This window comes from Electrona antarctica (assembly GCF_951216825.1).
Source record: "Electrona antarctica genome assembly, chromosome: 21".
In the NCBI taxonomy this organism is placed as follows: domain Eukaryota; kingdom Metazoa; phylum Chordata; class Actinopteri; order Myctophiformes; family Myctophidae; genus Electrona; species Electrona antarctica.
Window position 1 is genome coordinate 29954374 of NC_136802.1, and position 13935 is coordinate 29968308.

The following is a 13935-nucleotide window of genomic DNA, read 5'->3' on the forward strand; positions in this document are numbered from 1 at the left end:
ACACACACACACACGCACACACGCACACACACCCATGCACGCACGCACGCACGCACGCACGCACTCCCAAATTTACATAGTGTTGATACATGAATGGCACCGGAAAGGCAATGTTACAGAGAGGGTACTCCAAATTGGGACGCCTGAAATTGCAGGTTTGCGATACAAAGTTATCTGAAGCAATAAGTGGGTCTCTCCGCCGGCAGAGGGTAATTTCAGATTATATACAAAGAGTGACTTTGTGACGAGTCGCCGCTGGTTCCTTCTAGTGTCAGAGCATCCGTCGAAAGAGCCAGAGATTATTCCTGAGGTGGAAGGAAAGGACGACAGGCCGTAGCCTAAAGGTACTCTGTGTGCAGGGACCTTAACCCATTCACCTGCGTTTGGTGTCATTTTAACCATTTTAACCATTTTTAACCACTTTAACCATTATTGTATACTTTGGCTATTCAAAAAATAGCAGATCTACTAATAGCAGAGTGCGACACTTCGTGCCGCGCTCTGAGCTTAGTTGATCTGCTATTTTGGAATCATTGTGAAAATCTGTGCAAATCTTTGTAACATTATACACTCTTCAAAGCGAACAGTTTGATATATCTTTGATATATAGGCAGGGGGGGGTCTGCGGCTGAATACATTATAATGTTGGGCCGGGTGTTCTTTGACATAAAGGTTTGAGAACCACTGACATAGCGACAGAAAACTGTTAAGGATTTAGAAGACACATTTTGTAGAATAGTCCTATCAGGTCTGATGGGGCTAATCTAATCGAGACACACGCGTCATCGGCAACACTCTCTCCACTTAGGACGAGTGCCAGCAGGAGGACGCTCGCCGTGACTAATTTCGGAAAACTCGCCACCCGGCCGTCACACACACGCTGCTGATTTTAATGCGGTGACGTCGCCGAGGTTTCAGCACAACTTTTGCTGTGTTTCAGACGCCGATGACGAGCTCAGATTTATCACCGCTAACGTTCAAACGACGAACGCCAGCTCTACACACCGTGCCAATGTAGCAAAAGGTCAGCAACAAGCGACAAGAGAGCACGTTGAAAGTCACCATAGTAGTGGCTTCAGGGGTAATCATTCTCCACAACGGAGAATGATTACATACAGTATCTATTTCTATCTATTTACCCTTTTTGGCCCCCGATTCCTAAGTGTTAATTGCGAACGAAGTGAGCACTAACTATAGAAGCTGGCCAAAACTGTCTGTCTGTCTGTCTGTGTCTGTGTGTCACGCTGTAACACCACCCGCCCGCCACCAGAGGGCAACTGAAATTGGAACGATACAGAGGTCTCTCTCTGTATCGTTCCACACACACACACAATTGTGTGTGTGTGTGTGTGTGTGTGTGTGTGTGTGTGTGTGTGTGTGTGTGTGTGTGTGTCAGACTGCCACAACAGCTTCGTTCTCTTCCCGCGTTTACACGTCTTACTTGTTTAACTCAAATGATTGGAGCTGGAATTAACTGGCAGCAAATTTCTATTTTAGTTTAGTCTTTGGACTGAAACTTCATTTAGTTTAAGTCATATTTTAGTCACCTGGAATGTTTTTGTGTTAAGTCTAGTTTTAGTTGACTAAATACCATAAGATATTAGTCGACTAAATCTACAGTTGATTTAGTCGACTAAAATGTGTTTTGGCGGGCCTTAATTGATGCTGTCGTAATGACTGATTTTACGCTTGCTGAAAATAGCAGATCTACAAGCTCACAACGCGCCGCGTGTAGATCGTGAGCTTGTAGATCTGCTATTTTCAGCATGAAACCAAGTGTAAAATGACTTGTCTGTTATTTATACTGGATCTCTTGTCCAGTAGTCCCTTCCTAACATTTTAGTCTACTTTTTATTTGTTGACGAAATTATCAATATATTTACACAAACATTTTTGTCTTAGTTTTAGTCGACGAAAACAACACTGATGCAGAGACTTATGACATTTTATTCAACAATTAATTGTCACACAAATAATTTGCGATTAACGATTTCATTGTGTCGCCTTGTACACACAAAAAAAAATCCTGATATATTTGTGCCCTTTAAGGTACTTTTGTCATAAATGTACCCCGTGCATTGGTAGAGTACCATATACGGTACTAAAATGGCCCATATGGTACAAAACTGTAGACCTTTAATGGTACAAATTAGTTTTTGGACCCCATGGTACATATTTGTACCCATTCTGAGCTTGTAGACCCGCCTTTGAAGCAAAATGGTCAGCGATTGGCTGAATGCAAGTCAGCTGTCTGCTGTACTGGCCAATCACAGTGCATCTTCACCACTGAACTCCTGAAGAGCAGCAGTCTGGCAGCCGAGTGAGCCGACAGCCATGCGCCATTATTTTACGCGGTGAATTTAAGTTTGTGTCGGGACTTTGGGAAGTTTGGCTCGGAGCTAGTTAGTGGGAGTTTGGGTCGTTGTAGCCGGGCGGCGGCCAGACGGACGGACAACCAAACTAACACAGAGATATGGCGGCACTATTCATATTAGGAGGAGGAGGAGGAGTAGTAGTAGACGGAGTACGAAAGCTGTCCACCTTGTCTACAGAGGAACTGATTCACAAACTAGTCACGGAAGCTGGAATAGACGTTTCAGAAGGCGAGGCAAAAAGGTTTACCGGTAAGTATCTTTATTTAATGTTTGCACTAACTTACAGTAAGCAGTTTCATGTTTAGGAACATATATAAATAAAATGTTGAGCACCAACATGTCGTTTTTGGCTGTCCCAGGTGGCGTGAACAAACAGTCCAATGAGTTATTTTGTTCATTTTAATCACTAAAACCCCTTAAATGATAGCGGTTGGATGTGAAATGACGGACAGGGTTGTTAAATGTGCATAATGTATTGATTTCAACTACTTTATTCGGTAATATATCATATTAATATCACTTTCATGTTTAGGAGGGGGGAAACTGAAATGGCGGATACGCGCCAAAACGTCTGTTTTTCTGTTACTGTGGTTTGTTTGCTTGCGCGCGGGAGCAGACCGGCAGTAGCATGTCCATTTATAATATTTAAAGCGTCATTCCACTGTCTTTATTTCGGGGTTGTATCATGATATTCTGGTTTGCGTCCGTATTGTTTGGCGGGCCACCACGCAATCATTCACCACCACAGTAATGCATTCGGTTGCCAACAAATTGTGTTGTACCCGAACGCGTTCAAAGAACAGTTACAGACGTTCGTATCCTGCCACAACGTTATGCTGCTTTCACACAGGAGGATGCAACAGATGCAAAACTACACTAGTACATCTAGTTACAAGTTCACAAACAGTGTCGTCGTTAAGCAGCAGTATCAGCAGCAGCAGCATGCTGCTGCAGCAGCAGCTGTCCGTTTATTATTAGCACAACCACGAACGTCCACCACATATACAATGAATTACTCACCTAATGATGCCTGCAGGTTCCATGATTAATTCCAGCGTGTGTAACCTACATTGTCTAAGTGGGCGACAGTTTTCATATTGTAAATATGGTCGCTGGTGTGTGTGAACCCTATCGCTTCCCTTACATTCTGCACGTTCATGTGGGGTAAACAAAGATGGATGCACCCTGTTAGGCTGTTACCATAGCTTTTCACTGCAATTATGTTAAGAAATGATTACCTGCAATATCTGTACAATGGACCTCGCTAGGCCTTGTATATATTTCACAATGTAATCGGAAAAAACCTCCCCACACACAGTGCGTGTGTCTGTGTCACTGTTGGGAGCTTTGTTAATATATTTCAACTTGCAACATGCATTCTTTATCTGCTTTTTTTTCTTCATCTCCTATTATGACGGGGATAAATGTGAAAAACGTATTTTTCCATTTCACCAGGTCTTTAAATAACCAGGGCTTGCCTCTGAAACCTGTCAGTGCTGTCTGGTCTGTCTAGACTGAACTACCTGGACAATTTGTCCTTATGTGGGGAAACGGTTAGTGTGTGGAGGTGTTTAAATGGCTTTAATTAAGTGAATAAATACAATGTTTACAATTTGTCATATGATGCATTTAATTAAATCTGTGTGTGTGTGTGTGTGTGTGTCTCCCTCCCTCCCTCCCTCAGAGAATGAAGTGGACGGAGAAACGGTGGACTGTGGACTAACTGAACAAATGATCGGCTTCCTCTTCGCTGGATCATTCAAAAAACAAATTAAATTTAGACAATTTGTAGAAAAATACAAGGAGGGTGAGACAGAGATTTGTTTACAGCCAATTGAGCCTGAAGAAGCCTCCCAATCTCAGCTTTCCACGGTTTCAAGGCAAGTGCATCTCCATAAGATAGTTGTGCTTACACAGTCACTGTATGCTGCTTAACCCATTTAGATCTGAGGCTGAACAGTTTTCTGAAAAACCTATGTTTTCATGTCAGTGGTGCTCAACCCTTTTGATGTCAAGGACCCCCAGAATTATCTGTATTTGGCTGCGGGCCCCCATCTGAAAATGTGTAGTTCCAGGGACCCCACCAGAAGCAAAGATTTGAGTTGAATTCAATGTTTCACAATTTTTCAAAAATGGCAGATCTACAAGCTTGTTTTCAATAGCTAAAGTTTATAACATAACGACACCAAAAGGGGTTCCTGTCCTGACTGGGTTAAATGGGTATGCCAACATATTGGGTGAATCAGCGGTCCAGGCACCTGTCTGGCAGTGTGCCGCAGGTTCGACCCCCGGTCCTGGCGGCCTTTACTGCATGTCCCCCCCCCCATCTCTCTCCGCATTTCCTGTCAGCCTACTGTATATCCCTCCTACAAAAAAAAGAGAACCTGAAAATAGCTGGAGAGACTGGGAGACACCGTCACAGAACAAATTCACTCTAGAATATAAAACTAACAAAAGAAAATCTGCTTGTTCCATTGCAGTGCTGAACCAGCCTGTGGGAGTGTTGAACCAGCCCGTGTGAGACACCATATCGGCATCTGTCCAACCTTTCCCCATGATGTTCAGACGGTGCTCGATGCCAGGGACCCGCGTCTCATAGTGCCGAGAATACGCCACAAAATTACCAGTGTGCTGTATGAACAACTAATGTCACACAACATGTAAGTATCAACTGTTAACCATTACTATAACTTTAGTACTTGGCATTCATACATTGTTAGCTGATCTTTTAAGAAACCAAGAGTTTGAATTTGTTCTTGCCTTTTGGGCTAGGTATCCAACCCCAGCGGAGTACGTTCAGGTTGCCAAGTCAGTGGTTGTGAAATACCCGCATCTTAGAGATGCAGAGGGGAATGGCTATGTAAGTTGTGTTTTATTCTCTTCAATCTTCAGTGATTTCTGTGTGTGTGTGTGTGTGTGTGTGTGTGTGTGTGTGTGTGTGTGTGTATGTACATGCGACTATTAACCCATTTAGACCTGAAATCGAAATTTAAAAAAAATCTTCTAAATCATGACAGTTTTCTGAAATACCTATGGTTCTCAGTGGTGCTCAATATTTCATGTCGAGGATCCCCAGAATAATCTGTATTTGGCCGTGGACCCCCATCTGAAAATATGTTGTCCCAGGGACGCCCCCAGAAGCAACGATTTGAGTAAAAACTTTCGCTATGAAAGAATATATTCAAAGATTTGCACCACATTTTCATGATTTTTCAAAAATGGCAGATCTACAAGTTCATAGCGCGGCACAGAGCTATGAGCTTGTAGATCTGCTATATTTCAATAGCTAAAGTATAACATATTGCTTAAAACACCAAAAGGGGTTAATAGCCAAATGTGTTTCATTTTATCCAGACAACCTGGCATGCGTCCCTAAAAAGAAAATGCAAAAATGAACGTGCCCCACTGGTCAGCAATACCGAGGTCCGAAAGATGAAAGAGAAGTATGGCCACGCAAAGAAGCCCCAACCTCCCTCTACACCTAGTCTGCATAGACGAGCAGCTAATCAAACATCTGTAAGTCATTTGTCATATCTATATATTTTGAGGGTGAGGGTGTTCCAGGTTGTCCCTAGCTAAATGATGGAGAGTTGGTAACCAAATTGACTCTTTTAATTTTCTAATAAGTCTGTTATTTCTTGTATGGTTACCACATAAATACAGCATGGAATTGTGAACAAAATCTCATCCAACGATAACAAAATGGCTTTGCATACTTGGGAGCAGGCGGTACACTGTACAACTCATCCACATCTGTCTATGCTTTTTCCACAGGAAATACTGGTTGTCGGAGAGGATGCCACTTCTGTGAAGGCCCATGTTGCCGTTCTTCATAGTGAATACCAGAAGACTCATCCAGATCTCCCAACTGTGAAAGATCTCATGGTGCGAACCTTCTCCTGGAGACGGCGTGAAATCATGGATGGGATGTCTGTGGAGGATCTACTCCAAAGATATCCCTTCCTAAGGGCTCCTGGTGGAGTAAGTATAGTGCACAGCTGAATGTTGCAGCATTATCAATCTATCAGGGGTCATTAACTTTATTTGGTTACAAAAATATGTTTTCAAGCCCAATGGCTAGCAAATCTTAACATTTTGATTCCTTTTTAAATCAAAACCAAACCTCTTTGCCAAAAATAGATCTACAAACTCACAGCATATCGCAGCAACGCATTGTGATGTGAGCTTGTAGATTTGCTATTTTCTGTACATTTTCCCCATGACATGATATCTCAAACTTGTATAGTGCTTTTACTCTTTACATTGGGTGCAGAGGTATAGCAACAAAATGAAAACAACCTCATGTAACTCATGAGTACCTCCTAGGGGTCTCAGACCCCCTGTTGAAAACCCATCTATGTAGTAATTTCAAATATTGTGAGATTGAGTGTATATAATAGTTGGCATATGCTGAATATGAATCATACTTGTGTTTTCTACAGTTTTCTGATGAGGTTGATCGAATCCATCCAGCCACAAGCAGTCTGTGTGATCGCTTCAGGGAGGGCTTCGCTGGTATTTTGCCAGAAGTTCTAAAACGTGCAGGAAAATCCCACGCAGAAGTCTTCAACACCGCAAGACAGGATGCCTTGGCTGAAGATCTACCAGGTAGTGAGCACTTTTCTAATTAACCACGTTGCACACTTGAAGGGCTACAGGCTTTAGTTTAGACATACTATTGGTCCGACTCATTAGACCGACAACCTACCTCAAACCCTAACCTAACCACAAGAATGGGCGCAGTGCATGTTCGACCGCATTTCTGACCGTGGTTTCCGCATGTCGGTCCGTTGGTGTGCATCCCCACTTGATGTGATTGGTGACTCTTGCTATGTTTACTGCATTGCAGAAATCGACTTCAGGGCCGGGCTGATCATACTGCCGTCCATCTTCAAAGAGAAAATTGAAGTCTTCATCATGATGGGAGAGGTGAGCATCTGGATTGTCCTGCACAGTGTTGCACTGCTTTTCAGTTCTATCACCATGTAAACAGTTTAGAGCAGCCACACAGCCTGTGTGAGCAGCGTACTCCTCTAGGCACAGCATTTGGGAACCACTGCTCTCCTCCACTGTATGCAGCCCATGTCAATTGTATGGGTCATACGATCCTACTACTACAAAAAAATATATAATTGTGGAGCCGTACTTCTTGTCACACACTTTCATAGCTGGAAGCTGCCCGGTACAACCACAGTCTGACCTTCTAGCCAATGAGCAGCTCCACTGGAGCGGTTTGGATTAAGGGCCTTGTTCAGTGGTGGTAATGAGGGAGAGGCAACCGCTGCCTTTTCACTTTCCCCACCCAGATGTATTGTGTTTAACATAAATGACAAATCTGTTCTTTCTATATAAATGCCACGAAGTTACAAAATGTAAACTAGGGGTCTTTTTTTCAAGCCAAGGAACCCTTAGCAGTGACCCTCTCCAATGTGTATATGATGTGGTGTTTGTTTACACATTAGCTTTGGTAATAATATGTTGACTTCATGTTAAAGTTTATTTTCAGTCATTTAACCACTTGAACCTTAAATACAAATTTGATTTGGTCTGCCTCCCCTTGACCAAATTTCTAAGCTCACAATGCGTCAGTCGTGAGCTTGTAGATCCAATATTTTTGGCAAATGTCCCCAGAAAAAATAACGATTCGGTGCAAAGTGGTTAATGTAACAAGTTTTGACATGTTGGAAAATATTCATTTTGCATGTTTTGCTTTATGTAGGGGGATGCTGCTACGCCCAATCCAACCATACAAGTCATGGACCAGGACTGGAAGATGGCCATCGCTGGACGGGTGCGGTGTGTGGTGAAAGTTGACGGTGCGGACGTGTGCCAGTGCAGAAGCCTTGATGAAGCCTTCATAACAGCCTTCTGTATGTATTTTGTTTTCAACCTTGCATACCCACCAGGTCTGAAAAAAACTCTGACTTTCCTTCAGCTGCGCATCGTCAATATCAAGGAAGAGGGAGACAAGGCCATTCCAACAACCATACTGCGTGTGATTAACGCGCTGTGCACTGCAAATAATTAACCGTCTGTACTATATCACAACCGTCTGTACTAGATCACAATGCATTGTCTGCACCAGTGCCCAAAATGCACTAGAAAGGTTTTTACTCTCTCAAAGTTAATTATACATATTGGACTTGTTCATGCACATCAACCAAATTTTAGTATCACATGTGGTTTAGGTGACTGTCAGTCAACATTTACCAAATTCCCTTCTTATAGACGACATGTGTACAGAAAACACAAATCAAGATTTAGATCTAGGCCTATTGATAATGTCTATGCAGAGCCTGCAGTAGAGCACCCAAGTGTGGAGAATGAACCAAGTACTTCTGATGAACACCAACGTGTGGAGAATGAATTAATTGCTTCTGATGAACACCAACGTGTGGAGAATGAACCAATAGCTTCTGATGAATTTGATTCCAGGCCAAATTTAGATCAACTACTTGAGGATTTCAAAGATAATCTGTTTGGCTTTGTCCTTAAATGCAGAGAGAAAAACCTTCTGAATGTGTCACTCCAACAAGACATTACAAATGATGTCAAATTTCTATTTAGTTTTTTCAAAGATAATTATGATTCATTTATTTCTTATCATCTGGAAAAAGGTGGTTTTGATATTTCAAATTGCCCCGAACTTCAACAGGTTTTCCACTCATCAAATTTCTTTGATAACGCTTATGAAGCAGTCCGTTCTCCACACATGATTCAAGAACACTGTAAATCTAAGTTGAACTATATACAACCTGTACACTACACATTGAGAGGCTCTTCTGGCCAAAAAGTTGGATCATTTTCCTATGTTCCCATTGCTGAAGTTTTAAAGAAGTACTGTGCTCATGATGATGTCTGGGATCAAATACTATCTGAAAATAACCAGGTCATAGATGAAGAGCTTCTGACAGATTATAGAGATGGTCTTTATTTTAAGGAGCATTCTGTTTTTAGAGAGCATCCTGATGCTTTAAGAATCCATCTGTATGAAGATGAATTTGAAGTAGTCAATCCTCTTGGTGCCAAGAGAGGGAAGCATAAACTATGTGGGTTTTACTACACTATTGGAAATGTGAGTGGAAAGTATCGATCTCAACTCGGCCACATTCACTTAGCCATGTTAGTTCAATATTCAACCCTGACCAAATATTGGAATGCCATCTTAGAACGAATGCTAGATGACCTAAAACAGCTTTCAACTGAAGGCTTTATTGTAAGTGTCCGTGGAACAGAGCACACAGTTTATGCTGCTTTAGCAACCTTTTCAGCTGACAATCTCTCTGCTCATATGATTGGTGGCTTCAGAATGTGTTTTAGCTCGGGTAGAATTTGTCGTAACTGTATGGCAACTCATGCAGAAATCAATGACACATTCCAAGAAGATGATTTTGTTCTGAGAAACACTGAAGTCCACAAATATCATCTCCAGTGTGTCCAGCAGAACAAGAACAATGTAGCTGTGTATGGTGTAAAAGGCAATAGTTATTTTGATTCACTAGGTTATTGTGATGTGACCAAGTCTTTGCCCCCAGACATCATGCATGATATGTTGGAGGGAGTTGTTCCACTGACAATGAAGCATGTTATTTGCGAGGCGCAGAGAAAAAAGCATATCAGTATAACTGAGCTAAATGAAGAGCTTAAAAAAATCAGTATAGGTCAGAATGACAAGGCTAATAAGCCTGTGCCTTTGTCTGAACGACTCCAAACTTCAGGCATTGTAGGATCTGCTACACAAAAATGGTGTCTTTTCAGATTATTGCCTTTTCTAATGGGGCACCGTGTTCCTCCTGGCAGCAGTTACTGGCATGTGTTCTTATTATTGCGAAGTATTGCAGATGTTGTCATGGCAGCTAAGGTGCGGAAAGATGACCTAGCATGTCTGCCGTTACTTATTCATGAATTCCTTTCTGAGATGAAAGCGGAATTTGGAAATGTTCTAACACCTAAATGTCATTTTCTTATACATTATCCAAGACTTATGTTAATGTATGGTCCCCTCCGTTCTCTTTGGTGTATGAGATTTGAAGGAAAACATCAATATTTTAAGAACCTGGCTAAGAACACTCGAAACTTTGTAAACATAGCTATGACACTAAGCAATCGTCACCAGTTCAAGCAATGTTGGGAATTTTCAGCTGCCAACATGTTGGGGGATTTTGAAAAGGTGCCTGGTAAAAGTGTCAGCACACCATTTTTGTCTCTACCCATTACTCTTCAGACTGCTCTAAAAACAAATGATAAGTTTAACTTCAGAGCTACAGAATTGGAGGACAAAGTCAGTCAACGTGTCTCTGCAGTAACTTTAGACAACATCAAGTATGCAGTTGGAGATGTACTGACATTAGACCTTTTACATGTTGAAAGAATTCCTGTATTTGTACAGATCAAATACATTCTTAACATTGATACCATGTGGGTGCTTGGCAGTAAAATGTTGCTTCCATTGTCCTTTGACTCACATTTTCATGCCTATCATGTAAAAGTAGACAGTGACTGGATGTTGCTCAAACCTGGAGACGAATTGGACCACACATCGCTTGACACATATTCAGTGGACGATAATTTGTATGTTGCTTTGAAACATTTTGTATAGATCTTTTGAAAGGAATTTGTAGACTAGCTGGATGTTGTCACGGAATTGAGTACAATTTCCCCCAGCGTTTCAGCAATGCAAGACTGTTAATGAACAGCTGAACAGGCTCGATGCGTCAGTCTTGTGTTTTATAATTGCTGGGGGAATTGTACTCATTCATGTTGTACTCGAGTACATGTTGCACAAAACCTTAAGAGTATTATTCACAAGTGCTCTGAGTATTTTGCACTAGGTTGTTTGTGTGAAGAATAGCCAGATGTCACAGAATTGAGTACAATTTCCCCCAGCGTTTCAGCAATGCAAGACTGTTAATGAACAGCTCAACAGGCTCGATGCATCAGTCTTGTGTTGTATAAGTGCTGGGGGAATTGTACTCATTCATGTTGTATGTATTTTATTTGTTTTATATAGTTTTACATGTGTTCACTAAATGTTGTACTCAAGTACATGTTGCACAGAACCTTAAGAGTATTATTCACAAGTGCTCTGAGTATTTTGCACTAGGTTGTTTGTGTGCAGAATAGCCAGATATCACAGAATTGAGTACAATTTCCCCCAGCGTTTCAGCAATGCAAGACTGTTAATGAACGGCTCAACAGGCTCGATGCATCAGTCTTGTGTTGTATAAGTGCTGGGGGAATTGTACTCATTCATGTTGTATTTTATTTTTTTATATAGTTTTACATGTGTGCACTAAATGTTGTACTCGAGTACATGTTGCACAGAACCTTAAAGGACCACTTCACCACTTTTCAACTTCTCTTCCTATAATTGGTCCTCACTAATGTTCATGATAAAACACCATTTTTTCCTACTCAGTCTGTGTCTCATAGGAGGGCTTTGGGCAGTTCGGACACCCGTCCACCAGTGACATCATCATTAGGCAGATTTGTTTTTAAACAAGATTTTTATTATCGTGAGAACGATGGCTTCAATTTTTGAATTGCAACTTTTCAGGAAAAGAAAGCCTGCCGTTTCTATTAGCTTGGATTCATCATCGATGATGTCACTGGTGGACGGGTTTCTGAACTGCCCACAGCCTTCCTATGAGACACAGACTGAGTAGGGGAAAATTGTGGTATTTTATCATGAACATTAGTTAGGACCAATTATAGGAAGAGAAGTTGAAAAGTGGTGAAGTGGTCCTTTAAGAGTATTATTCACAAGTGCACTAGGTTGTTCGTGTGCAGAATAGCCAGATGTCACAGAATTTAGTACAATTTCCCCCAGCGTTTCAGCAATGCAAGACTGTTGATCTTGTGTTGTGTAAGGCCTCACTCACACCTTTCGATCTAGCATACAACATTGATGCATGCTAGATGTAAGCAAGATGTAAGTGTCCTGGCCGCCCCAATGCATTTCCAATGGAAGTCACATGGTTTGATACAACATTTTGGACTACAAGCTGTTGTATGGCTTTCGGCTGTGTTTCGACTGCCCCCCTCCACCTCATACAACACAAATGTTGTGTCAAACCATGTGACTCCCATTGGAAATGCATTGCCAGCTTGCATCAGCTATACATCTCATACAACAAGCATGCATCAATCTGTTGCGACCGTGTGAGTCGCCCATAAGCGCTGTGGGAATTGTACTAATTCATTCATGTTTGCACTTAATGTTGTCCTCAAGTACATGTTGCACCTACCTCAAGGTATTAAGTACCATTTTGCACTAGGTTGTTGCACAACCATAAGTTATTGACTTGCACTTTGGGACAAATAAAAAGTTATTTAATGTTGTTCATGTTTCTGAATCCATTTTGTATTTGTACATAAAGGTACATTGTTGCCAGTAGGGGTACAGAATTGCTATTTTAGAGGTACAATGTTGTCACTATAGGGGTACAGAAATGTTATTTTAGAGGTACAATGTTGTCACTATAGGGGTACAGAAATATTATTTTAGAGGTACAATGTCGTCACTATAGGGGTACAGAAATATTCTTTTAGAGGTACAATGTTGTCACTATAGGGGTACAGAAATGTTATTTTAGAGGTACAATGTTGGCACTATAGGGGTACAGAAATATTATTTTAGAGGTACAATGTCGTCACTATAGGGGTACAGAAATATTCTTTTAGAGGTACAATGTTGTCTGTATAGGGGTACATAAATGTTCTTTTAGAGGTACAATGTTGTCTGTATAGGGGTACATAAATGTTCTTTTAGAGGTACAATGTTGTCACTAAAGGGGTACAGAAATGTTATTTTAGAGGTACAATGTTGTCACTATAGGGGTACATAAATGTTGTTTTAGAGGTACAATGTTGTCCATATAGGGGTACATAAATGTTCTTTTTGAGGTACAATGTTGTCACTATAGGGGTACAGATATGTTCTTTTAGTGATATAGGCAAAGGTACAAAGTTGTCACTAGGGGTACAGGAATGTTATTTAGAGGTACAACCAAGAAGGGTACACCAATGTACCAATACCAAAGGTACATTTCTGTACTCTACTAGGGTACTCCGGGGGTGACAAGCCCTTTGTACCTTTTGGGGTACAGATTCGCCCTGGTTATTTCTCTGTGTGTAGTTGCACTGGGCAGATATGATCAAAACAAATGGCCATACACAAATTAATGACTGGCAATGTAATAAATATTTATGTATATTATGGCCAGAGTATGCTATATTTAATATTTTACAGCCAAAATGTGTTTCAACTAGTGGAAAGACTCAGACTTTATAACACATCAAGGATTAAAGCACTTTAAGTCCAAAGAGGATTTAGAAAAACCTTTCAACTGAAACCGAGCAGATTCAGAAAGCTGCCGACCGAGTCCTTACCAATACCCGGAAAGTGGAGCACCTAAATCCAGTGTTTAACCAATTTAGACCCGAGACCAGATTCTACAAAATGTCTTCTAAATCATGGCATGTCAAAAACCTATGACTATACCTATATGTCAGTGGTGCTCAAACTATTTCATGTCAAGGACCCCCAGAATTATAGGTA

The 13935-nt window shown here is 41.2% G+C and overlaps 2 protein-coding genes across 2 annotated transcripts in view; one reads left to right on the forward strand and one right to left on the reverse strand.

Annotated features, from left to right (window-relative positions):
- Positions 1-13935, reverse strand: part of trpc5a (transient receptor potential cation channel, subfamily C, member 5a) — a 136669-nt gene that overhangs the window by 67058 nt on the left and 55676 nt on the right. The window lies entirely within an intron of this gene.
- LOC306914048 (sterile alpha motif domain-containing protein 3-like) lies at positions 4948-9745 on the forward strand. The gene is made up of 7 exons (XM_079490935.1): positions 4948-5035; positions 5148-5235; positions 5730-5891; positions 6150-6356; positions 6818-6983; positions 7225-7304; positions 8095-9745. The coding sequence occupies exons 1-7, from the start codon at positions 5022-5024 to the stop codon at positions 8401-8403; spliced, it is 1026 nt and encodes a 341-aa protein (XP_079347061.1). The 5' UTR covers positions 4948-5021; the 3' UTR covers positions 8404-9745.